The sequence below is a fragment of the Anolis sagrei genome, chromosome X (genome assembly GCF_037176765.1).
Source record: "Anolis sagrei isolate rAnoSag1 chromosome X, rAnoSag1.mat, whole genome shotgun sequence".
Classification (NCBI taxonomy): domain Eukaryota; kingdom Metazoa; phylum Chordata; class Lepidosauria; order Squamata; family Dactyloidae; genus Anolis; species Anolis sagrei.
Window position 1 is genome coordinate 10,363,521 of NC_090034.1, and position 27,462 is coordinate 10,390,982.

At 46.4% G+C, this 27,462-nt stretch overlaps 2 protein-coding genes across 3 annotated transcripts in view; one reads left to right on the plus strand and one right to left on the minus strand.

Annotated features, from left to right (window-relative positions):
• The window catches only part of LOC132782144 (transcription factor MafK), a 39,433-nt gene extending 13,352 nt beyond the window's left edge, over positions 1–26,081 (minus strand). Inside the window, exon 1 of one of the 2 annotated variants that reach the window (XM_060786852.2) lies at positions 25,854–26,081. Coding sequence is in view for 1 of the 2 variants with exons in the window: in XM_060786851.2 (XP_060642834.2) it covers positions 1,681–1,750 (70 nt within the window). In the remaining variant the exon portion in view is untranslated. Of the gene's footprint in view, positions 1–1,680; positions 2,022–25,853 lie in introns of those variants that run through there. The other variant, XM_060786851.2, reaches the window with a different exon arrangement.
• LOC132782142 (lysosomal alpha-glucosidase-like) overlaps positions 7,967–27,462 on the plus strand; it is a 66,887-nt gene continuing 47,391 nt past the window's right edge. The window contains exon 1 of the mRNA XM_067473023.1: positions 7,967–8,107. The gene's annotated coding sequence lies outside the window, so the exon portion shown is untranslated. The remainder of the gene's footprint in view (positions 8,108–27,462) is intronic.

The window sequence follows — 27,462 nt, forward strand, 5'->3', positions numbered from 1 at the left end:
TCTTTGATTCTATGATTCTATGTATGCACAACAGTAATCTAATGTTTACATATCTTGTTTTAATGTTGTTTTTACTTGTTGTTTTTGTTTGGGCATAGAATAATGCCAATTATGTAAGCCAAGCTGAGTCCCCTTTGGATGAGCATGGTAGGATATAAATGTTGTAAATAAATAAACTTTCCTATATGCTGCTGATAGGCAACCACACCCAGATGTGAAGAAAGAAACTCGCCTCAGAGAGTCTGGCTGACACCTGTCTCTTTGAATAATTAAGGGCTCCTCCCAGCATCTCTGGGTACCACTGTGAGAACACTACCTATTTCCATCTAACATGTAAAGTGTGCATTTTTGACAATTACTTCCACAGTGACAACTGAACTGACACTGATGCTGTACTCATCTACGGTTGTTGGTTTCTATGAAAACTGGAGCAAAGGAATGGGACAGAGGGAAGGGAGTCGAACTGGAACAAAGACAGCCAAGGTATGGAAGCAAAGCCAGAAATACAACCCTGTGCAAAGAGGCCAATGTAGGAAGTAGGGGAACTCTCATTTATTTCATCTCGCTATGCTACTCTGCTGCTGAGTATGCATGCCCAGTGTGGAACACATCTCACCACACTAAAACAGTGGATGTGGCTCTTAATGAGACATGCCGCATTATCACAGGGTGTCTGCGCCCTACACCACTGGAGAAATTACACTGCTTAGCCGGTATTACACCACCTGACATCTGCCGGGAAGTTGCAGCCAATATTGAAAGGACATCTCCAGCTCATCCCTTGTTTGGGTATCAGCCAGCACGTCAACGACTTAAATCAAGAAATAGTTTTCTTAGATCTACAGAGACACTCGCTGGAACACCTCAGCAAGTGAGAGTCCAAAAGTGGCAGGCTCAAACCCAGAACCTCAATCCGTGGGTGATACCAGATGTGAGACTCCCCCTTGTGCACACAGAAGACTGGGCGACTTGGAAGGCGCTAAACAGACTGCGCTCTGGCACCACGAGATGCAGAGCCAATCTTAAGAAATGGGGCTACAAAGTTGAATCCACGACATGCGCGTGTGGAGAAGAGCAAACCACTGACCACCTGCTGCAATGCAACCTGAGCCCTGCCACATGCACCATGGAGGACCTTCTTGCGGCAACACCACAGGCACTCTAAGTGGCCAGACACTGGTCAAAGGACATTTAATCAGCTACCAAGTTTGCAAAATTTGTGTGTTTTTTTTTAATCTGTTTATTTTGTTCTGTAAGAAATGTAATACAATGTTCTGGTTGCGGATGACACGATAAATAAATATAAATAAATAGCTCAGCCATTCCCTATATGCATGAAGTGGAGAGTGAAACGTCTAGAGATCTATGTGACCAAACACAGAATCCATTTCGTGATAACGGCAATATGGCAAAGAAAGGTCTGAAGAAAGAGAAGAGTTCTGGAGAGCCAGGCAGCGCCATGCAGACATGTTAGAAGAGATTCCCAGGCCTCAGGACTGCCAAGGCGGAGCTGATCCACAAAGCAGGAAGCTCAGGGGCAGCAGGAAGGGCCAAGTCAGGAGTTCATATCACAAGCAAGCCCCATAATGGGAAGAAAGATAAGGCAGGGCAGGGCCCTGGAGAGCCGAAGGAAGCCGGAACGGACGCCAGAGGCAGCAGCAACGATGGCAGCAGCATTACCTTGGCTTTGCAGAGCCCTTCCAAGGAGGCCCTCGCTCAGGCCTTTCAAGCTCTTCTCTCCTGCCCGCATGACTGGACTTCGGCCATGCACCACTTGACCCGCGACAGCAGAATGTGAAGCCACCAGAAGTGTAAAACAGGGGAAGGGCGGTGCTGGCTGTCCCTCCAGGAACCTCTTTTTGTAGTGAGAAAAGAGTCAAGGAAGCGGTGTGGAATGTGGCATGAAGGAAGCAGGTTGCAGTTCCCCCTTGTATGTGTGTACACACACACACACACACTCAGAGACAGAGCATGCCTTGGGCTATGCATCCCTCCAGTGCCATAGCTATGTAATGAGTCACTAGCTGTTTACAGAGCTGGAGAAAGCTCACATTCCCACAGAACCAGAAACACTTCCTCCTCCTCCTCCTCCTCCTCCTCGGTCTTCTCCCCCCTCCCCACTTTCCTCTCTCTCCTTTTCCCTTTCAGCCCAATCCCTACAAGGAGAGGGGGTACTTTGGAGTCTCCCTGTTCTTGGCAGAGCTGTAGCAGAAAAAGGGAAGTCAAACAAATAAAATAAAAACCAAGCCCGGAGCAGAGGGAAAACACTGGCCACATCCCAGACACAAAAGGCCTTTTGATCCTGGACCAGGAAATCTTCAAAGCGCTAACCTTCCCCACCCACCCACAGATGGAAAGGCTGACTGAGCACGCTCTGAGGTGGAAGGTGCACAATTGCAAAAACTGATGGAATCCCTTGCTTTCGTCTATGCAGCTTGCCCACCCCATTCTTTTTTTTTTTAAACGTATTTCCACTTTCTCCCACCTGCTGTGTTGTATGCCTCGTGCTTCAATTCTTCATCGCTATGATACTTCACCTTGTTGATGGGAAGCTTCCCACCGGAGTGGAAATCATCTATCGGACAGATGGCAAGCCAAAACCAAGGTTACAACAACATCTCTTATAGAACTCCAGTATGCTGATGACAACGTCGTCTGTGCGCATTCAGAAAAAGATCTACAAGCCACTCTAAACACCTTTGCAGAAGCATAAGAGAAGCTCGGCCTGTCATTGAACATTGAAAAAACCAAGGTGCTGTTCCAGCAGACACCAGCCAACCCCTCTCCAATGCCAGTGATACAGCTGAATGGTGTAACATTAGAAAATGTTGATCATTTCCGCTACCTTGGCAGCCACCTCTCCATAAAGTCAGCATCGACACCGAAATACAACACCGCCTGAGCTCTGCAAGCGCAGCATTTTTCCGAATGAAGCAGAGTGTTTGAGGACTGGGACATCCGTAGGGATACCAAGGTGCTTGTTTATAGAGCTATTGTCCTCCCAATCCTGCTATATGCCTGTGAGATGTGGACTCTCTACAGACGTCACATGCAGCTCCTGGAACGATTCCATCAGCACTGCCTCTGGAAAATCCTGCAAATCTCTTGGGAAGACAGGCAGACAAACGTCAGCGTGCTGGAAGAAGCAAAGACCACCAGCATTGAAGCAATGGTCCCCTGCCATCAACTCCGCTGGACCGGCCACATAGTCCGGATACCCGACCACCGTCTCCCAAAGCAGTTGCTCTACTCCGAACTCAAGAATGGAAAATAGAATGCTGGTGGGCAGGAAAAGAGATTTAAAGATGGGCTCAAAGCCAGCCTTAAAAACTCTGGCATAAACACTGAGAACTGGGAAGCCCTGGCCCTTGACCGCTCCAGCTGGAGGTCAGCTGTGACCAGCAGTGCTGCAGAATTTGAAGAGGCACGAATGGAGGGCGAAAGGGGAAAGCGTGCCAAGAGGAAGGCGTGTCAAGCCAACCCCGACCGAGACCGCCTACCACCTGGAAACCAATGCCCTTACTGCGGATGAAGATGCAGAGCAAGAATAGGGCTCCACAGCCACATACGGACCCACAAGAATACTGGAAGACAATCCTCCTCGGAAAACGAGGGATCACCTAAGTAAGTAAGTAAGCTTCAATTCTGGTCTAGGACCTCATCACACTAGAGAATGAATCCACTTTAAGTCTGGTTGCTGCCTCCTGCAGAATTCTGGGGTTTGTAGTTTAGGGAGACTTTAAGAGGCAGAAACTAGATTTAAAGTGGATTCATTCTCTAATGTGATGAAGTAGTTACTTGATACAGGCCCTCCACACTGCCCAGATGAGTTCCAAGAGGACAACGTTTCATTTCCTCTAATGGAAAAGTAAACTCTAGACAGATAAGACTTTCTTGTGCCCATGTAGGGATGCTTCCGTCATTCACAAAATCTAATCACCTCTCAACAAAAGATTCCCCCAGGCACTGCCAGGCCATCAAATGCTAATCAAGGTGGTGAGTTGAAACATTCACACCTAGCTCTAGCAGACAAGAGTCCTTTGTCCCACCCTGGTCATTCCACAGATATATAAACCCTTTTTCCTAGTTTCAACAGACCTCACTACCTCTGGGGATGCTTGCTATGGATGCAGGCAAAACATCAGGAAAGAATGTGGCCATATAGCCCAAAAAAAGTACAACAATTCACAAAATCCATCAAAAGCCCCAAGATTCCCATTTGGCAGCTCCAAAACTCAGACCTGTCCCCCTCAATGGCTGCTCTGCATGTCTCCAAAACTCATCACTCTCATTCTGTCCCTACATAGTTGGAATGCCGTCTTAACAAAATAGGGCATGGATGAACAGCCAAGAATCCAATTTTTTCCTGATTCCTTCTTCCTTAAAAGAAGGCAGGACTCACCACTCAGTCGTACTTGTCAGTTCAGACATAACAAGAAGCTGTGCTTGAGGTTGCATCTTGGCTTGTTTGGCTGCTCACATGAAGGCAGCAGTTAAGGAGCTATGTGCAGATGCGCACCACTCAAGCAGTACCCTGGCATATCAGGTCAGGTCTGCAATCTCAGCATGAGAGGCTGAGCATAAACAGAGCAAAATAGATCCTCATAAAGCAAAGTTCGATAACTTCAGAGGTGGTCTGGTAGACAGCAGGCTAGTCCACTTAGCACTTAATGTGCTTTGGAAGCCCGGTTCTGGCAAATGTAAGCTGGCACTGCTACGAACACCCATAAATCTGTTTGGTCATCCCGATCTCTCCCTCGTGCTCTTAAAGAGGATGCCAGCTTTTTAATCAACATGTCAACTCACGTGTGTGGTCCCTTCTGCTGGAGCTATGAACGCCAAGCATTCTCATTTCTGTGGCAATGACTGCCTCAGCCTGCTTGGGAAACATACTCAAAATCTGCCAAGGCACATTCTTATGTCTACGAATAAGCATCTAAAACTTCTTCATTCTGCTCACCAGCTGCCTACATAGCATTATGCATCTCATCTTGCGAAATGTCCTTTATATGTCAAAATGCTTCCCAGACCATCAACCCGAAAAAATATAATAGATTTAAAATGAGCACAGTAAAGATACTTTTGGGGACAGTAAAGATACTTTTGAATTCAGGAGCAGAATTCAAAACGATCTTGACAGATTAGAGAGATGATGGGCCAAAACTAACAAAATGAAGTTCAACAGTGACAAATGCAAGACACTCCACTTTGGCTGGAAAAACAAAATGCAAAGATACAAAATGGGGGGCAATGCCTGGCTTGAGAGCAGTACGTGTGAAAAAGATCTTGGAGTCCTCGTGGACAAGTTAAACATGAGCCAACAATGTGATGTGGCAGCAAAAAAAGCCAATGGGATTTTGGCCTGCATCAATAGGAGCATAGTGTCTAGATCCAGGGAAGTAATGCTACCCCTCTATTCCGCTTTGGTTAGACCACACCTGGAATATTGTGTCCAATTCTGGGCACCACAATCCAAGAGAGATATTGACAAGCTGGAATGTGTCCAGAGGAGGGCGACTAAAATGATAAAAGTTCTGGAGAACAAGCCCTATGAGGAGCGGCTTAAGGAGCTGGGCATGTTTAGCCTGAAGAAGAGAAGGCTGAGAGGAGATATGATAGCTATGTATAAATATGTGAGAGGATGCCACAGGGAGGAGGGAGCAAGCTTGTTTTCTGCTTCCTTGGAGTCTAGGACGCAATGGAACAATGGCTTCAAACTACAAGAGAGGAGATTCCATCTGAACATGAGGAAGAACTTCCTGACTGTGAGAGTCGTTCAGCAGTGGAACTCTCTGCCCCGGAGTGTGGTGGAGGCTCCTTCTTTGGAAGCTTTTAAACAGAGGCTGGATGGCCATCTGTCAGGGGTTATTTGAATGCAATATTACTGCTTCTTGGCAGAATGGGGTTGGACTGGATGGCCCATGAGGTCTCTTCCAACTTTTTGATTCTATGATTCTATGACTTCAGCTCGAAGAATCCTTGTGGTTACGAAAAGCCAAGTGTGGCACCATGTGAGGCAGCCGGCAGGTGCCCAAAAGCATCAACCTGCTTTTCCCCATGAATGTTTGAATGGCTTGCACTAGTTTTGGCTCCATATACAACATAGTGACAGGAACAAGAAGTAATAGAAAGAAGAGCAGAAATTTAAGAAAAAAATATTCTGCCAATGAACTACCAGGAAAGACAACTAAGGAGTTGAAATAGACAGCTAGCAATCCACCTATTGTGCCAAGGGTGAAAAGACACAGGCAAGCGAGCGCATTAAATAGTTTTAGCACTTACCCAGTATGGCTATTATTGTCAGAGCCTGACAGCCTGAACAACTCCCCGAATGCTAGCAAGGCCACTGATCATAGTGCGGGCTGAATTCTGGTGCTGTGATCTAAAGCTGCTATTTCTCCCAAGCTCCAACAGTTATTTTTCTCCACTCTTGCAAAAGGGAGCTTGAAACAGCAGACATATCCATCTCCCTGCAAGTTATATTGTCACTGCATTGCAAGCATGAGAAGTTGCTCAGTGTTCTAAGCTCTACCTACCATATGAGCTTCCAAATGCACACTTTCACTTTCTTTCCCCCCCAAATAATAGCCTTCAAAAGCAGGCTCTCCCATTTTTATTAAGAAGGAACTGAAAATAATTGTAAATAAATACATTCTGCAGTTTTGCTGGATCTCAGATAGCAGTGTCCTCCATCCCACTGCTGCAAAGTCAAATGCTTACAGTACGTTCAAAAAGGTTTGGAGCTACTGAAAGTGGAGGTCAATGGCCTGCCTCTCCCCAAGCCCACCTGTAAAAGATGAGTACACAATGCAATAAAGGTGGTCCACCAAAATCAGGGTGAAAGAGTCTGTCCAGACTTTAAACCAGGGATCCTCAAACTTTTTAAAGAGAGGGCCAGGTCACAGTCCCTCAAATTGTTGGAGGGTCGGATTATAATTTGAAAAAAACATGAATGAATTCCTATGCACACTGCACATATCTGTAGTGGGGAAAAAACACTTAAAAACAATACAATAATTAAAATGAAGAACAATTTAAACAAATATAAACTTATTAGTATTTCAATGGGAAGTGTGAGATAGGGTTGTTGTTGCTATTGTGTACTTTCAAATCATTTCAGACATCAGACAGGCTCCTTCGCTGCTGGCGTTTCGGAAGAAGGTTAAGACCTGGCTCTACGAGCAAGCGTTTGGCTAAACAGTGCAATTGAACATAGGAAGACGGTAAAATTGAACATAGGAATGGCACAAGGATTATGAGAATGGATTTTGCTCAAGGCGTCATGAATTGATAATAATTGTGGATTTTGCTATTGTGTATGATGTGTTTTAACTGTTTATTGTTGTGATAACCTGCATTGTGTAAACCGCATTGAGTCGCCTAATTAGGCTGAAAAACGCGGTATAGAAATAAAGCAAATAAATAAATAAATAAATAGGTTGACCCTGAGCGAGGGCCAGGTAAATGACCTTGGAGGGCCGCATCCGGCCCCTGGGCCTTAGTTTGAGAACCCGCTTTAAACCTTCAACATACAGACACAGAACATACAGAATGGATAAATAGAGTCTGGCAAATTCTGAAGGTTCACAAAGTTAACTTGCAATGCATAAGCTATTTGCTATATGTCAATAACAGACCTTGAGTCCATGGGAACTCTCTAGTCAAATATGCAACATTTTCAAATCCCTGCATGACTCAAAAATCCGAGAAGATAACCTAATGAATTACTCTTCTGAGGCTGTTTTTAAAGATATGATTTTAACATATATAATCTTTATACAGGACCCAGCAGAGATTACCAAATTGGCTTAGCTGATGCAATACATCCCCAAAGTTTCCAGATTTCCAGAAGTGGCAAAGTCCAGATGAAAGAAAAACAACTTCTTTCTCCTCCTGTCTCTCTGTGGGTACAAAACAGGGTTAATTATTCTCGCTTGCAGCCCTGCTGAGCCTGTGTGTTGCCATTGGCTAGCACAGGCGTCATTCACGTTTAGGAAGTGACTGCAAGGAGGAAGGCTTCTCGGCGTTACATCTTCATACGCGGAAGGAAGAAAACACAGCAAACAGGCCAGCAAGCGGCAGTTTTCACTGGTGCAGAATCAGCAAGGTAAACACATTAAATGCTAAACTATGACAGGGTTGGTGATCTGAGCAGGGCAGCAGAGTCAAAGCAAGAGGGTTTCAGTAGATCGGCACAACTTTTGAGGATGAGGAGCTGCAATACTATATGCTTTTTCACCATTTCATAAAACAAAATTTTGAAATAATATGCTAGGAATGGAATAGCTTGCAAAAACAGGCAAAGAACAGAGGTTTTTCATTGACTTCCCCTTGGTTTAAAGTATTTTGTTTTGTTTGTTTACTAATTTCAGATTAATACAGGCCTTTCTTTTAACTATGACAAAAAATCCTCCTCGCCTTCGCTCTATCTCACTTCCTTTATTTTGTTTTGAAAAAACACTTTTGGAAAACAAGAAGGGGTGGGAAAGGCTCGAAATCAAAATAGAAGTTAACTTGTGTTTAGTGGTATTCTGGTTCTACAAAATGGGAACAGAAGGTTCTTCTTGCCTATGATGTCAAACATTTAGCATTTACATAACACTTTTTACAGCATGCATAAGGCACTTCTTGCAAGTATTCTGTCCCAGAAACATATTGGCTCAGAAATCTTTAGAGGATGGGGCTATCAATGAACTGCTATCTGTCCTATCAGAAGCACCATGTACTAGGGTGATGTTTCTCAACCTGGGGGCTGGAACCCCGGGGGGGGGGGGGTCGCGAGGGGGTTTCAGAGGTGTCACTAAAGACCATCAGAAAAAAATATATTTCTGGTGGTCTTGGAAACCCCATTGGCAGAGAAGGCTGAAGATCTCTCTGCCTGTCCTTTTCTTCTTTTTTGGAAAATGGCGAATCCTCCCACCCAAAAACTCTCCATTGCTATGATTGGCCGGCCTCTCAGTCAAGGGGAGAGCTGTTTCTGAGACTCCAAGTGGGGAGGGGAGAGCAGGCATGCTCGGCGTATGGCAGTGTGGTGTGCATGCATGGGTGAGGGAGAGTGTGTGAGGCTGGAGGGAGGATCGCGCCAGTGAGTCCCTTCGTGGTATGGGCATTCTGTGTGGGAAGTTTGGACCAATTCCATCATTGGTAGGATTCAGAATGCTCTTTGAATTTCTGTGGAACTATAAATCCCAGCAACTACAACACCCAAATGTCAAGGTCTACTTTTCCCAAATGAATATATTGAGTATCCATTCCAAGTTTGGTCCAGATCCATCACTGTTTGAGTCCACAGTGCTCTCTGGATGTAGGTGAACTACAACTCCAAAACTCAAGATCAATGTCCACCAAGCCCAGTATTTTCTGTGGGTCATGGGAGTCCTGTATGCCAAGTTTGGTTCAATTACATCATTGGTGGAGTTCAGAATGCTCTTTGATTGTATGTGAACCATAAATCCGAGCAACGACAACTCCCAAATGACAAAATCAATCCCCCCCCTCCAACCCCACCAGTATTCAAATTTGGCCGTATGGGGTATTAGTGCCAATTTTGGTCCAGTGAATGTAAATACATCCTGCATATCAGATATTTACATTATGGTTCATAACAGTAGCAAAATTACAGTTACGAAGTAGCAATGAAAATAATGTTATGATGGGGGTCACCACAATATGAGGAACTATATTTAGGGGTCACAGCATCAGGAAGGTTGAGAAACACTGCTTTAGAGGGTGGCTACCAATCACAGAATCATACAGTGAAAGAGACTTCTTGGACCACCCAGTCCAACCCCCTGCCAAGAAGCAGGAAAATCACATGAACTGCTGCCTGTCCCAATGGTTATATAAGATCAGAAGCACCTTGTCCTAGGGCAGTGCTTCTCAACCTGGGGTCCCCAGATGTTTTTGGTCTACAATTCCTAGAAATCCCAGCCAGTTTACCAGCTGTTAGGATTTCTGGGAGTTGAAGGCCAAAAACATCTGGGGACCCCAGGTTGAAAACCACTGTCCTAGAGGAAAACAGTGGGAGAAGGCATCTTGCTTTCAAGCCTGGCTTTTAAATTCCCAAGGTATAGCTGATCAAGCTCTGTGGGAAACCTTAACAGAGTTGCTGGACTTGATAAAACTGTTTTCTGGTCTGATCTATCATGGCTTCTCTTTCCATTCAATTAAGTTTTACAACAACTCTGTAAAGTTAACATGTTCTAGGATAGCTGTGTGGCCCATGCAGCAAAATACACCCAAATTCACAAAAAGGCAACACCCCATTGGCCAACCAAAATGCACTAAATACTTCATACAAGATTTCAAAGCTCCACTGGCTTCTTCAGAAGGCAAACATGTAAAAAAAAAAAAAGACAATACAGGAGAAAAATGCTGGAATAAACTGACACCACTGCATCCAGCTGCTCAGGTATACACAAGTCTATGTTTTGTTGTTATAGATGAAGTCATAGGGAGAAGGGAGCAAGCTTGTTTTCTGCTGCCCTGGAGACTAGGACGCGGAACAATGGCTTCAAACTACAAGAAAGGAGATTCCATCTGAACATTAGAAAGAACTTCCTGACTGTGAGACTGTTCAGCAGTGGAACTCTCTGCCCCGGAGTGTGATAGAGGCTCCTTCTTTGGAAGGTTTTAAACAGAGACTGGATGGCCATCTGTCAGGGGTGCTTTGAATGCAATTTTCCTGCTTCTTGACAGGGGGTTGGACTGGATGGCCCATGAGGTCTCTTCCAATTCTATGACTCTATAAAGCTAGTATGTTTATTTCTGTACTGTAAATGAAATGACTGAGGCTGAAAGACCGAGTGGACACCACTAAAAAGCTATGCCATCAAATATACACTCAATTTTGAAAGTCACTTTTACTTCTTTTCCATAGACCTTAAAGATGCAGACATTTTCCAGTTTTAAAAGCATAACTTCACCATCCCAACTCACAAATGAGACTTAGAAGTATTCAACTAAGAGACAGTGCATTTGCCATATACAACTGAATAACACTGGTGTTATTAATGATTAGGACAATATTTCTCAGACTTCCAAAACACAGAACGCATACCATTTTTCTGCAACTAAAGGGTAGACTACTAAATACTGGCTTCAAACACCCATTTCCAAAGTATATTTTCAGTTATTCTATTGTTCTAGCATACAATTTGGGGATTAACGAATTAGAGGTGATTCACACATCCAGCGAAAAAGGCAACAAATGTAACTGGCTTGCTGTGAGTATTCCGGGCTGTCTGGCTATGTTCCAGAAGCATTCTCTCCTGACGTTTCACCCACAACTATGGCAGGCATCCTCAGAGGTTGTGAAGTCTGTTGGAAACTAGGCAAGCGAGGTTTATATATCTGTGGAATAATGTACAAGGTGGGAGAAATAACTCTTGTCTGCTTGAGGCAAGTGTGAGTGTCGCAGTTGGCTACCTTGATTAGCATCTAATGGGCTTGGAGCTTCAAAGCCTGGCTGATTGCTGCCTGGGGGTAATCCTTTGTTGGGACAAGAGTTCTTTCTTCCTGGACATTCCACAAACCATGAAAATGAACAAAATCCGGCTACCAGTATTAAAAAACTCTAAAATCAGAACAGTAAATAACACTAAAAAAACAGGGGAATTCCAGATAAAAATAAAGAAGGGCCAGCTAACACATCCCAACAAAGGATTCCCCCAGGCAGCAAACAGCCAGGCCTTGAAACTGAAAGCCATTAAATGCTAATCAAGGTGGCCAATTGCAACATTCACATCTGCCTCTAGCAGACAAGAGTTCTTTCTTCCACCCTGGACCTTCCACAGATATATAAACCTCACTTGCCTAGTTTCCAACAAACCTCACAACCTCTGAGGATGCCTGCCATAGATGTGGGTGAAACATCAGGAGAGAATGCTTCTGGAACATGGTCATACAGCCCGGAAAACTCACAGCAGCCCAGTGATTCCGGCCATGAAAGCCTTCGACAACAACAACTCTTTAAAAACTGCATTTTACTCTTAGGCATAAAAAGTTAATTATCGATTCATGGAAACAAGAAAATTCTGGACACACATTGTCCTGTTGATGTGAAGAGTACATTGCTTGGGGATAATAGGAGCTGTGGTTCAAGTTATCTGGAGGCTGAGGAGAGCTGCATTTTCAATCTCTGAAGGTCTCATGGCTATGAGAGGTCATTTATCCTTATTTGGGATTTCAATAGTATCCTATCAAAAGAAGATACCACTATCAAAGTCAACACTAGTTGAAAGACCATTTGGAGAAAGAAAATTCCCTCTTGTTTTGCAATAGACTCCAAAAGCATTGTACTTTGTCCAAGCAACTGCCCTTCACAGATACCTGCCCTCAACCATGTCTGCCTGCTATGCATGCTAAAGGGGTTGGGGTGGCGGTGCATGGGGATCAGATTGTGCTGAACAGATAAGGCATGGGCATGCTGTTATCAAATGTTTGAAGCAAATGACTCAGAACGCACTCGTGCTCAGAATACCTAGGACAAACAGCTCTGCTGAGTCAATTAGCATGGAGCAATCATGACTGAAATTCCCTGAACCCAAGGCCAAACTTTTCTAACCACTAACAATATCTTCAACTGCTTTTCAATCTAACCATCGAGTGTCCTTTCACATTAGCTCCTGAAGACACATTTTAGTCTATAGTGAGCCAGGTTGAATAAACAGACACTACTGCATGCTCAGGTACGCACAGCCAGTTGTGAAAGACATAAGACAGCCACTAAACTGGGAAGGACCAAGCAGTGCTCAACAGATCTAGTTGGGACTACATCTCCAATAACTACTCACCACGTTGGCTATGACTGCTGGGAGTTATTTATTATTAATTATTATTAACTTTATTTATACCCCGCAAAATCTCCCAAAGGACTCGATGCGGCTTACAAAGGCCAAGGCTGCCAACAAACAACAGCATAAAAATACAACAGTAAAACTCATAAGCAAATAATAAACATCAAGCAAAACAATAAAACACTATAAACAATGACACCATTACGCATTTAAAACCTAAAGGCCGGGCCCAATGTAATGGACAAAATTTTAAAAAGTGCTGGACTTGACAGGTGATATGTAGAGGTTTTTTGGAGGTAGGTGCAATGTGCAGACAATCCTAAATCTCTAACGAAGTGCATTTGGGACATGATGCCAGGAGTTTCCTAATCTGGAAAGGCACACTGGAACAGCCAGGTCTTCAGGCTCTTCCTAAAGACTGCCAACGTTGGCGCTTGTCTGATGTCCTTGGGGAGAGAGTTCCAGAGTCGGGGGGCCACCACAGAGAAGGCCCTGTCCCTCGTCCCCACCAAATGCGCTTGCGATGCAGGTGGGATTGTGAGCAGGGCCTCTCCAGATGACTGAAGGGAACATGTGGGTTCATATATGGAGATGCGGGAACATGTGGATTCATATATGGAGATAGGACCCGCAAAGGTAGGCGGGTCCTAAACCGTTTAGGACTTTGTAGGTGAGCACCTGCACCTTGAATTGGAACCGGAAGATGAACGGCAACCAATGGAGCTCCTTAAACAGGAGGGTTAACCTCTCTCTGTAAGGAGCGCCAGTTAACAACCTGGCCGCCGACTGTTGGGCCAGTTTGAATTTCCGAGCCGTTTTCAAGGGCAGCCCCACGTAGAGCACATTACAGTAGTCCAATCTAGAGGTGACCAAGGCATGGACCACCCCGGCCAAATCAGCCATTACGAGGTACGAGTTATAATCAAGACAACATTTGAAGATCCAGTTTCTAGATCCCTGGACTAAGAAAACCTCATTAGCAGTCTATGGTCCCTCCCATCTTGCTCCCAAAACTTCATATGCATATCATTTTCAGGTTACTATAGTTATCATGCCTTTTAAAAACTACAGTGCTGGAGGCATATATTGACAGAATAATGTTTTACTATTGCAGGGATAAGATGAGATTTGAAGCCTAGGACTTCCCCAGCATCTAAACACACTAGATCTTTTGTACATGAGAATCTGTTGAGGTGAAGGGGGATTCCAGTAGAACCTGGCAGAAATAAATATTTCTGCTTTCAGTATAACTATCAATACAGAATTGTATTCCTGTATTAGTGCACATTTTCGAGCAATAACCTGCCTAAGTATTGTAACAGTTCAAGTGCCAAGAGAGTATACATAGCTTCAGTTTCTATGGGCTAACGTTCTCTTTTCTATAGGCAAAAGCACCCTACCTAGGAGCATAGTGTCTAGATCTAGGGAAGTCATGCTACCCCTCTATTCTGCTTTGGTTAGACCACACCTGGAATATTGTGTCCAATTCTGGGCACCACAATTGAAGAGAGATATTGACAAGCTGGAATGTGTCCAGAGGAGGGCACATTCAAGGGTCTGGAGAACAAGCCCTATGAGGAGCGGTTTAAGGAGCTGGGCATGTTTAGCCTGAAGAAGAGAAGGCTGAGAGGAGATATGATAGCCATGTATAAATATGTGAGAGGAAGCCACAGGGAGGAGGGAGCAAGCTTGTTTTCTGCTTCCCTGGAGACTAGGACGCAAAGGAACAATGGCTTCCAACTACAAGAAAGGAGATTCCATATGAACATGAGGAAGAACTTCCTGTGAGAGCCGTTCAGCAGTGGAACTCTCTGCCCCAGAGTGTGGTGGAGGCTCCTTCTTTGGAAGCTTTTTAACAGAGGCTGGATAGCCATTTGTCAGGGGTGATTTGAATGCAATATTCCTGCTTCTTGGCAGAATGGGGTTGGACTGGATGGCCCATGAGGTCTCTTCCAACTCTTTGATTCTATGATTCTACCTCTTAAGGGACTGACAGCATGTATCTTCACAATGGATAGAGATGGGATGCCAATTTCTGGACCCTTGGGTGTTGATGAACTATAATCCCCAGCATTCCTCATCACTGGCTGTCTTTACTGGGGCTGACAGAATAGCAGCTCAAAACCAACTAGAGCAGGGGTCCTCAAACTTTTTAATCAGCAATCCAGGTCACAGTCCCTGAAACTGTTGGAGGGCCGGATTTTCATTTGAAAAAAACATAATTTGAATTCCCATGCACACTGCGCATATCTTATTTGTAGTGCAAACCCCCACTTAAAACAATACAATAATTAAAATGAACAATTTTAACAAATCTAAACTTATTTGTATTTAAATGGGAAGTGCGGGCCTGCTTTTGGCTGATTATTATTTATCGTGTCAGGAGCAACCAGACATTTGTATTACATTTTTAACAAAACAAACAAACAAACAGACAAAACACAAAGTTTGCAAGCTTGGTAGTTGATTGAATGTCCTTTGAGCAGTATCTGGCCACTTGGAGTGCCTCTGGTGTTGCCGCAAGAAGATCCTCCATTGTGCATGTAGCAGGGCTCAGGTTGCATTGTAGCAGGTGGTCAGTGGTTTGCTCTTCTCCACACTCGCATGTTGTGGAATCCACTTTGTAGCTCCATTTCTTAAGATTGGCTCTGCATCTCGTGGTGACAGAGCGCAGTCTGTTCAGCGCCTTCCAAGTCGCCCAGTCCTCTGTGTGCCCAGGGGGGAGTCTCTCATTTGGTATCAGCCGTTGATTGAGGTTCTGGGTTTGAGCCTGCCACTTTTGGACTCTCGCTTGCTGAGGTGTTCCAGCGAGTGTCTCTGTAGATCTGTAGAATTATTTCTAGATTTAAGTCGTTGACGTGCTGGCTGATACCCAAACAGGGGATGTGCTGGAGATGTCGCTGCCTTGGTCCTTTCACTATTAGCTGCTACTTCCCGGCGGATGACAGGTGGTGCAATACCGGCTAGACAGTGTAATTTCTCCAGTCGTGTAGGGCGCAGACACCCCGTGATAATGCGGCATGTCTCATTAAGAGCCACATCCACTGTTTTAGCGTGGTGATGACATAGGATTATTGTTGTTGTTGTGTGCTTTCAAGTTTAACCCTGAGTGAGGGCTGGGTAAACGACCTTGGAGGACCGTACCTGGCCCCCAGGCCTTTGTTTAAGGACCCCTGATCTAGAGCAATAGTTCCCAACCTGTGGTCTGTAGACCACTAGTGGTACCCAAGAACGAAAATATGGTCCGCGACCTCACTATTACTACACCTTTGCCTTAAAACCATGCGCCAATGAGAATGACTGCTCTTGCGAAACTCTCTTATAGTTCCAAGGCTACAGGGATGTTGGGAGGGGAGAGGCTGACCACCCACAAAAGATTACTACTACCACATCAGCTCTAGATTATTAAATATAGTTTTCTGTGGGCAAGAGATGACTGGCTGGCATATGTTCTGTATCAGAAATTAGAACTGATGTGGTCTATCCAATGCAATTTTCAGAATCAACACCCCAAACAACCAAACCAAATTTAAGGTCGACCAAAAATTGTTTCGTAACTCTTTTGGTACTGATTTTGGAGAGCAGTCCCTGGTCAAAGTGGTCCCTGGTAAAAAAAAAAAAAAGATTGGGAACCACTGATCTAGAAGTCTGCTCTCTGTCCATGTATTTGCAAAAACTGTAGGTGACAGACATCCAAACTGTCGTTCTTGAAGACCCCAAACCCCACAATATAGATATATGTATTTAAAAATATGTTTATTTTGTGGCAGTAGGGGACAGTTGTAGGATTCTTCCCTTTTTCTTTTAGTACTTTTTGTGGAGAAATTCTAGAATGTGGATGCTGCTTCATGGGGGGGTGTATCTTTGCTTTACAGATGAGCTCCCTACACCACAGATGCTGCAGTCTCAAATTTTAATAACTTCAGTAAAAAAAGTAATTTTAACTAAATTTTTCATAAATATCTACATATAATATTAAATATTTTAAATATATGAAATATTTTATATATGAAATATTATTTGGAGGCTTTTCAGCAGAGGCTCTCTTCCAACTCTAGGATTCTATAATATTATATATAATATAATATTAAATATGTTATATATATATAATATTTTATACTTCAAGACGCAGGTTCTTACCTACAAAGCCCTAAACAGTTTGGGACCCATCTACCTGCGTGACCGCATCTCTGTGTACAAACCCACACAATCTCTTTGATCATCCAGAGAGGCCCTGCTTGCGCTCCCACCTCCTTCGCAGGTGCAATTTATTTATTTATTTATTTATTTATTATTTATTTCTTGCATTTATTGACCGCCCCTCTCAGCCCGAGGGCGACTCGGGGCGGTGAACAACAACAGAAAAGGACAGTGTACAATAAATCAGGACAATACAAACCAGACAATACAACATAACATATACTTATACTAAAAATCCGCTTCGTCAAGTCCTGGGGTCATAGCCAAAATTCATCGTCTTAGTTCATTCCAGTGTCGTTTCAAGATACACTCAGTTGAAGGCCTGCTCGAAGAGCCATGTTTTCAGGCCCCTACGAAAGGCCATCAAGGAGGGCGCCTGTCTAACTTCAACAGGGAGAGTGTTCCACAGCCGGGGGGCCACCACCGAGAAGGCCCGCTCTCTCGTCCCCGCCAGACGTGCCTGTGAGGCAGGCGGGACCGAGAGAAGGGCCTCTCCGGATGATCTCAAGGCCCTCGTGGGCTCGTAGGCCGAGATGCGGTCTGCAAGGTATTTTGGGCCGGAACCGTTTAGGGCTTTGTAGGATAACACCAGCACCTTAAATTGGGCCCGGTAGCGAATCGGCAGCCAGTGGAGCTGGGACAGCAGGGGCGTTGTATGCTCTCTGCGTCCAGCTCCCGTTAACAACATGGCTGCCGCGCGTTGGACTAGCTGAAGCTTCCGGGCCGTCTTCAAGGGCAGCCCCACGTAGAGAGCGTTGCAGTAGTCGAGGCGGGATGTGACCAAAGCATGTACCACCGTGGCCAAGTCAGACTTCCCAAGATACGGGCGCAGCTGGCGCACGAGCCGAAGCTGTGCAAATGCTCCCCTGGTCACCGCTGAAACCTGAGGCTCCAGGCTCAGCGATGAGTCCAGGGTCACACCCAAGCTGCGAACCTGCGCCTTCAAGGGGAGTGCGACCCCGTCCAGCACAGGCTGTAACCCTATACCCTGTTCGGCCTTGCGACTGACCAGGAGTACCTCTGTCTTGTCTGGATTTAGTTTCAGTTTGTTCGCCCTCATCCAGACCATTACAGCGGCCAGGCACCGGTTCAGGACTTCGACGGCCTCCTTAGTAGCAGGTGGGAAGGAGTGACAGAGTTGGACGTCATCTGCGTACAGGTGACACCGCACCCCGAAACTCCGGATGATCTCACCCAGCGGCTTCATGTAGATGTTAAACAGCAAGGGGGACAAGATGGAACCCTGAGGAACGCCACAGGTCAACAGCTGTGGCGTTGAACAGGAGTCCCCCAGCAACACCTTCTGAGTACGACCCTCCAGAAATGACCGGAGCCACTGCAGAGCAGTGCCCCCAAGACCCATCTCTGCAAGGCGCCCCAGAAGAATACCGTGGTCGACGGTATCGAAGGCCGCTGAGAGGTCCAGGAGCACCAACAGGGACACACTCCCCCTGTCTAGCTCCCGGCGCAGATCATCCACTAAGGCGACCAAGACCGTCTCGGTACCATGTCCCGGTCTGAAACCAGACTGTGCCGGATCCAGATAATCCGTGTCTCTCAAGAATACCTGGAGTTGTGAGGCCACCACGCTTTCCATGACTTTGCCCAAGAAGGGAAGATTGGAAACAGGCCGAAAGTTGTCCAATTTAGTGGGGTCAAGTGATGGTTTCTTCAACAGCGGCTTTATAACAGCCTGTTTTAGGCTCGCTGGAATCTTGCCTTCCCGAAGGGAGGCATTAACCACCACCGTTACCCACTCGGCCAATCCCCCTCTGGCCTCCTTCAGAAGCCAGGATGGGCAGGGGTCTAGGATGGACGTGGTGGGTCTCATCCCTCCAAGTACCTTGTCCACATCCTCGGGTTTCACAAACTGAAAAGAATCCAACAAAATCGGACAAGCAGGTGCTTGTGTCACATCCACAGAGACTGCATCTAATGTGGCGTCCAGCCCAGAGCGGATCAAAGCGACTTTGTCTGCAAAGAACCGAGCAAATGCTTCACAGCGCGCTGCCGAATTGTCAGGGCTCCCACCTGAAGTAGGGGGAGTTAAAAGACCTCTGACAACCCGGAACAGCTCCGCCGGACGGTTTTTTGCAGACGCAATAGTGGCCGCAAAGAAAGTTTTCTTTGCGGCTTTTATTGCCGCGGCATATGCCCTTAAAAAGGACACAAACCGTGTTCGGTTTGGCTCGCTTGGGTCTGAGCGCCACACGCTCTCTAGAACCCTCTTCTTTCGCTTCATCGCTGCCAGCTCCTCAGTGAACCAAGGGGCTGGTTTAGCTCGGTTACTTGAGAGGGGACGTTCCGGAGCGATCTTGTCAATAGCCCTGGTCATCTCCCCATTCCAGAGAGCGACCAAGGCCTCGACATGATCACCTACCGCGGTGGCGGGAAACTCCCCAAGAGCCGTCAGGAATCCACTCGGATCCATTAGCCTCCTGGGGCGGACCATCCTAATGGGTCCTCCACCCTTGCGGAGGTTAGGGGGCGCAGTGAGCCTAAATCTAATCAGGAAGTGGTCGGTCCATGGCAACGGAGAGATAGACAACTCCTCCACACCACCACCCTGCTCCCATCCCTGGCAGAAAACCAAGTCCAATGTGTGTCCAGCACAGTGGGTGGGGCCAGTTATTCGTTGGGACAGCCCCATGGTTGCCATGGCGGACATGAAGTCCTGAGCCGCACCTGTGAGGGTTGCCTCGGCGTGGATGTTGAAGTCCCCCAGCACAAGAAGCCGTTGGGACTCCACCGCCAGGCTCGAGACCACCCCCGCTAGCTCAGGTAGGGAGACTGTAGTGCAGCGAGGTGGACGGTACACTAGCAGAATCCCTATTCTGTCCCGGTCACCCACCCTCAGGTGGACACATTCAAAATTTGTGGTCTGCGGGATGGGGCTCCTGGCTAGATGGATGGAATCTCTATAGACCACTGCGACACCGCCTCCCCGTCCTCCGGCTCTTGGTTGGTGTTGCACGGAGAAACCTGGAGGACAGAGCTGGGAGAGGTTTACGCCCCCCGCTTCATCCAGCCAGGTCTCCGTGATGCACGCCAGATCTGCCCGCTCCTCCAGGATTAAATCCTGGATCCAAGTTGTTTTTCCGTTGACAGACCTGGCGTTCAACAACACCACCTTCAAGCCAGAGGGCCCGCTCACCTGGTTACACCAATTTACCTTAGGAGACCGGTTGGGAATGGTTAATTTAGATGAGCGGTCCGAATTAAGCCGAATTTGAGGTCTCCTTCTCCCGCATCTCCTCCTTCCCACCACGACCTCTATGGGGGCCCCTCGGCTAGTGGAACACCTCCCCCCCTCCATGCCGCAGTTCCAAGCCATACGATTACTTTCTCCTACGCTTGTTGTTAGGCTTATAGGTTCTTGCCAACATCCCCTCTCCCCCTCCTCCCCCCTCCCCACCACATCTCCGATCACAGGCTCCAGAACACCACCCCTTCTGCCCCCTCCGCTACAACAAAGCAACAGGAACAATACACAAAGGGGGGCAGGGGACCACATGAGTAGCAGCAATACAGGTGGTAATTGATGTTCCGACTACTACAATTGAACAGTTCATAAAGTGCATAGAATTAGGAGCAATTCATCAGTGATCGTAATGGTCGTAGTTGGTTAGCAGCAGCATACATTCATAAGGCACGTTAACAGAGTGCAAGGTCTAAAGGCACATTAATAAAGTGCAAGTCTAAATAAAGTTCTAGATCTAAAGTGCTCTACTTAGCGATAATAAAGTGCGGCACAGAGGGACAGGGAAGGGGCGTAGGTGCTGGTGCAAACTGGCAATCGATGACAGGCGCCTAAGTGCTCTATTCTATTTCAGATGGCAGATGACAACAGATGACTACTAGGAATGAGCTGGTTGGTATTATACGACTCCCTCTTATGGGTGGTAGTGGTGGTAGTTAATTAAAATATTGCCATGACCCCAGAGTCTCTAGACGGATTGTAAGCCAGCGGATGGGCTTCCGGAGTTGGTAACTCGGGGGTGGGGTAGCACAGATAGTCAGTCACACTTTGCTCAGCGAGAAAGCCAACTTGCAGGTTTACGCAGGAATCTATAGTGAATGGCCAGCAAAAGGTCCACAACAGCGGTCTACACATAGGCCCCTGTAGGAGTCACGATGAGGCCAGTCAGCGATGAGGCCAGGCAACGCACGTTAATCTCTTCCGGGGTGGTTCCCCAGGAACCCGGCCTCTATGCCTGCAGGGGGGACTCACCCCAAGATGGAAAAGTGAGGTAGACTCGCCCGGATGATGTGCAGCTTGCCTAAAGCTGGAAAGTGGGGGCGGACTCGCCTAAAGGTGGAACAGCCCCAGCCGCCCGGCACACGATGATCCTCACCGGGCAGCTCCTCCAGGATCCTGGCCTCTATGTCGGCGGGGTGGACTCGCTTGAAGATGGAGGAACAGGGGCGGGCCCGCCTGAAGATGGAGGCAGGGGCGGACTCGCCCGAAGGTGGGGGCAGACTCCCGGACTCGCCCGGAGGTGGAAACAGCTTCCCGGCCCCGCCGCGGCTCAGCGTCGGCACTTTCCCACCGGCAGCGGCTGTGGAGGCCAGGGAGCGCCCGGCCTCCCCACCCAGCGACCGGCGATGAAGCGGTATAGCGGTCCGGCAGCGGTCGCTCAGCGGCGGCGGCCTTGCGTCCGGCTTCTCCACCCCGCGGTCCGGCGGCGGCGGTGGTATGGCAGCCCGGCAGGGGTAGAGGAGGCCAGGCGGTGGTTTGGCAGCCCAGCGGGGGATGGAGGGGGCCAGGCAGCCCTCGGCCTCCCCTTCTGGCCCAGCCGTACTCGGTCGCACTCGGTCGCGGTGGATGGCGGCCTAGCGTCCCTCCTTTAAACGGCCGACACGGCGGCGACCAACGGCCCGGTAACCCCACGATGGTCTCCTTACCAGCTGTGGCAGTGGGGGCCAGGCAACAGCGGCGAGGCCAAAAAGCAGCAACAGCGGCGGTCCGGCAGGCCGCGGCAAGACAACGATGCCAGTAGGCCGCGGTAAGATGGCGGCGGGAGTTTCCTTCTCCTCTCCGCTTCCCCACTTTTTCCTTTGTTTTCCGGTCTTCCCTGGCTCCTTACCAGCCTCCTGCCCCTCTATCGGGGGCTCGAGGCTTGGGGTTCCTCTCTCCCTTCGATATGATGATGGTAGGTGGGGGGGAGGCTCAGGATTCTTCCCGATTGCAAAGTTGGCTGAGCAGTGCAGCGTTTTTGCTGCCAGCCACCATAACCGGAACCGGAAGTTTACTGGTGGGGACGAGGGAGAGGGCTTTCTCGGTGGTGGTCCCTCGACTCTGGAACTCACTCCCCAAGGACATCAGGCATGCCCCAACTCTGGCAGTCTTTGGGAGGAGCCTGAAAACGTGGTTGTTCCAGTGTGCCTTCCCAGAATAAGGAATCTTATTTCCAATTTTAATTTTACATTTGGCCTTCCCATAGTTTTAATTGTATGTTGTCTTATTGATAATGTTATATGTTTATGTTTTATTTTAACTGATTGTATTGTTGTGATTATTGCTTGTATTGTTGTGTTTGGGCTCGGCCTCATGTAGGCCGCACTGAGTCCCTTGGGGAGATGGTAGCGGGGTACAAATAAAGTGTTATTATTATTATTATAATCTCCCAGCAATATGTCCTTATATGCACTTTATTAATGATCTAGGATCTCTGCATGCCCCATCCCTCTCCGGAAACTCTATCCTAGTTATATTTCACCTGTTCATGCTCAGCATTATTTTTAAATTTTAATTATTACATTTGGCCCAGCCATGTGTCACTGTTAATGTCTATTGCTTATTCTTTGTTATGAGTTTTATATTATTGCTTGTATTATTGTTGTTATTGTTTGTATTACTGATGTATTGTGGGCTCGGCCCCGAGTCCCTTGGGGAGATGGTAGCGGGGTATAAATAAAGTTTTATTATTACTATTATTATATATGAAATATTATTTGAGGCTTTTAAGCAGGCTCTCTTCCAACTCTAGGATTCTCTGTGTGGGGCTGCCCTTGAAAACGGCTCGGAAATTCCAACCGGTTCAACGGGTGGCAACCAGGATGTTAATTGGCGCTCCTTACAGAGAGAGGTCAACCCTCCTGTTTAAGGAGCTCCATTGGCTGCCATTTACCTACCGAGCCCAATTCAAGGTGCAGGTGCTTACCTACAAAGCCCTAAACGGTTTGGGACCTGCCCACCTGCATGACCGCATCTCCGTGTACGAACCCATGCGCTCCCTTCGTTCATCCGGAGAGGCCCTGCTTGCTATCCCACCTGCATCACAGGCACGTTTGGTGGGGACGTGGGACAGGGCCTTCTCTGTGGTTGCCCCCCGACTCTGGAACACCCTCCCCTAAGACATTAGACTAGCACCCACGTTGGCAGTCTTTAGGAAGAGCTTGAAGACCTGGCTATTCCGATGTGCCTTTCCAGAATAGGATAATCTCCAGCACTACGTCCCAGAAGCACTTTATTCGAGTTTAAGACTCTCTGCACATTGCACTTGCCCAGAATGCCAACATATTACCTCTCACACCCAGCACTTTTTAACCTGTACCCATCACTGGCCCAGCCCCGGTTTTTATTGCGTAATGATGTAACGTTTTGTTATTGCTTATGTTTTAATTTGCTTTAAATTGTATTGTTATCATTCTGTTGCTGTTGTGTTGAGGCCTTGGCCTTTGTAAGCCGCATCGAGTCCTGCGGGAGATGCTAGCAGAGTACAAATAAAGTTTAATAATAATAATTATTATTATTATTATTATTATTATAAGCAATATAATATTTAATATTATAATATTAAATATTTTATATATGAAATATAGTATTAACTTATATTACTATTATACATAAAAATGTATAATATCACAAAGGACTACCACCTCACCCACCTCATAGGAAACCTGCTACAAAACAGGAGCTTTTTTGTTGAGTTTCAGGGCCAGAGAAGCAGATGGCGGAAACAGAAGAACGGCCTGCCTCAGGGGAGTGTGCTTGCTCCATCCATGTTCAACATCTACACAAATGACCAGCCACTGCCAGAAGGGACAGAGAGTTTCATCTATGCTGATGACCGTGCCATTACCACTCAAGCAAGGAGCTTTGAGGTGGTAGAACAGAAGCTTTCTGAAGCTCTAGGTGCACTTACTGCCTATTACAGGGAAAACCAACTGATCCCCAACCCATCTAAGACACAGACATGTGCCTTTTACCTCAAGAACAGAGAAGCATCCCGAGCTCTGAGGATTACCTGGGAAGGAATCCCACTGGAGCATTGCAGCACACCCAAATACCTGGGCGTCACTCTGGATCGTGCTCTTACCTACAAGAAGCACTGCCTGAACATCAAGCAAAAAGTGGGTGCTAGAAACAATATCATATGAAAGCTGACTGGCACAATGTGGGGATCACAACCAGATACAGTGAAGACATCTGCCCTTGCGCTGTGCTACTCTGCTGCTGAGTATGCATGCCCAGTGTGGAACACATCTCACCACACTAAAACAGTGGGTGTGGCTCTTAATGAGACATTCCGCATTATCACAGGGTGTCTGCACTCTACAGCACTGGAGAAATTACACTGCTTAGCCGGTATTGCACCACCTGACATCCGCTGGGAAGTGGCAGCCAATAGTGAAAGGACCAAGGCAGAGACATCTCCAGCTCATCCCCTGATTGGGTATCAGCCAGCACGTCAACGACTTAAATCCAGACATAGTTTTCTAAGATCTACAGAGACACCCGCTGGAACACCTCAGCAAGCGAGAGTCCAAAAGCGGCAGGCTCAAATTCAGAACCTCAACCAATGGTTGATACCAGATGAGAGACTCCCCCCTGGGCACACAGAAGACTGGGTGACTTGGAAGGTGCTGAACAGACTGCACTCTGGCACCACGAGATGCAGAGCCAACCTTCAGAAATGGGGCCACAAAGTGGAATCCACGACATGCGAGTGTGGAGAAGAGCAAATTACAGACCACCTGCTGCAATGCAACCTGAGCCCTGCCACATGCACAATGGGAGGACCTTCTTGCAGCAACCCCAGAGGCACTCCAAGTGGCCAGATACTGGTCAAAGGACAATTAATCAGCTACCAAGTTTGCAAAATCTGTGGGTTTTTTTTTATCTGTTTGTTTGTTTTGTTAGAAATGTAATACAATGTTCTGGTTGCGGATGACACGATAAATAAATACTGGCCCGGCCCTGGTTTTTATTGCATAATGATGTAATGTTTTGTTATTGCTTGTTTTAATTTGTTTTAAATTGTATTGTTATTGTTTTGCTGTTGTTGTGTTGAGGCCTTGGCCTTTGTAAGCTGCATCGAGTCCTGCGGGAGATGCTAGCGGGGTACAAATAAAGTTTAATAATAATAATAATAATAATAATTATTATTATTATTATTATATACAATATAATATTAAATATTATATACAATATTTAATATTATAATATTAATTGTTTTATATATGAAATACAGTATTATCTTATATTAGTGTTATCCAAAATATAATATTGCAGTAATATAAAACAAGAGTGAGTTTGTCCATTTTTTCCTATGGAGACTTTTGGAACACGTGCTCTCAAAGGCAGTGACTCAGCAAACTCCTCCCCTTCTTCTTTCCCCGACCCTGCAGAGAGAGCATGACTCAGCAAATTCCTCCTCCTCTCTCTCTTTTAGCCCCTCCCAATTAAGCCACTCCCCCTCTTTCCCCGCCTCACTCCTCCCTTGCCAATGTGCGCATGCGCCATCGAGCCAGGCGAGGCCCTCAGCCTTCTTCCCTCAGGAGCCCGGCCTCCCTTCCGTCCCCGCTCCCTTCTCCCTCCCGAACCGAACGAGGCCTAGCCTCCCGACTTACCCGAGCTCAGAAGCGGGGGAAACCGAAACTATATGCCAGAGAAGGACATATACGGCGAGGAGCTCCGCCGTTGCCCGTCCGCTTCGCAGCCTCGCGCACTTACTTTGAAAAAAAAAAAAAACACCAAACAGCAACAAGCGCGCGGGTGGCTCCGCCCCCTTTTTTCCGCCAGCCAATCAGCGCGCTCCGGGCTTGTTTTCCGGGCTGGGATGTCACTACTCGCCACAGTCTGACGTCAGAGGAGGGGGGAAACAAAACCACGCCCCTTCTCAGTCTCTCCGCCCCGCCCTTGCTTTCGTTTCCTTCCAATCACCTCGGAGCTGGCGAAGGTAGCCACGCCCATTTGTGGGGTCTGTTTCATTCAAGGGGAAAACTAAGCGCGGGAGAGTGGGGGAAGTGTTTGCGCATGCGCATGTATGGATAGCACACGTGTTGGAATACAGCCTTAATAAAGGTGACAACCAAATAGATGACCGTATATTGAGTATTGTAATATATCAATATATTATCAAACAGGCTACAGTATTTGTGTGATATATCACAATATATTCATACATAATGTAATGTAATAATATATTGGGTATCACAGACTGGATGGCCATCTGTCAGGGGTGCTTTGATTGCAATATTCCTGCTTCTTGGCAGGGGGTTGGACTGGATGGCCCATGAGGTCTCTTCCAACTCTTTGATTCTATGATTCTATGATGTGTTTTATATATGTGTGTGTGTGTGTGTTATGTGTACAATACCTGTGCTATTCTAATAATATAATGTAGTATAATATATTGTAAATATATGGCTTCAAACTAAAAGAGAGGAGATTCCATCTGAACATGAGGAAGAACTTCCTGACTGTGAGAGCCGTTCAGCAGTGGAACTCTCTGCCCCGGAGTGTGGTGGAGGCTCCTTCTTTGGAAGCTTTTAAAAAGAGGCTGGATGGCCATCTGTCAGGGGTGCTTTGAATGCAATATTCCTGCTTCTTGGCAGAATGGGGTTGGACTAGATGGCCCATGAGGTCTCTTCCAACTCTATGATTCTATGATTCTATGATATGTTTTATATATGTGTGTGTGTGTGTTATGTGTACAATATCTGTGCTATTCTAATAATATAATGTAGTATAATATATTGTAAATATATGGCTTCAAACTACAAAAAAGGAGATTCCATCTGAACATGAGGAAGAACTTCCTGACTGTGAGAGTTGTTCAGCAGTGGAACTCTCTGCCCCAGAGTGTGGTGGAGGCTCCTTCTTTGGAAGCTTTTAAACAGAGGCTGGATGGCCATCTGTCAGGGGTGATTTGAATGCAATATTCCTACTTCTTGGAAGAATGGGGTTGGACTGGATGGCTCATTACGTCTCTTCCAACTCTTTGATTCTATGATTCTAAATACATATAATATTTATAATATTATAATGTAATGCAATACAATACAACTAATAATATATTGTAATTGTATATTTATATTGCATGTAATATTACTAATAATATTACAATATAATGGTATAATACAGTATAGTAATATTTAATACTGATATTGTGCTTTGCTAATAATATAAAATGTCATATGTTATATATACATGTTATGTATACAATAGCTGTGCTAT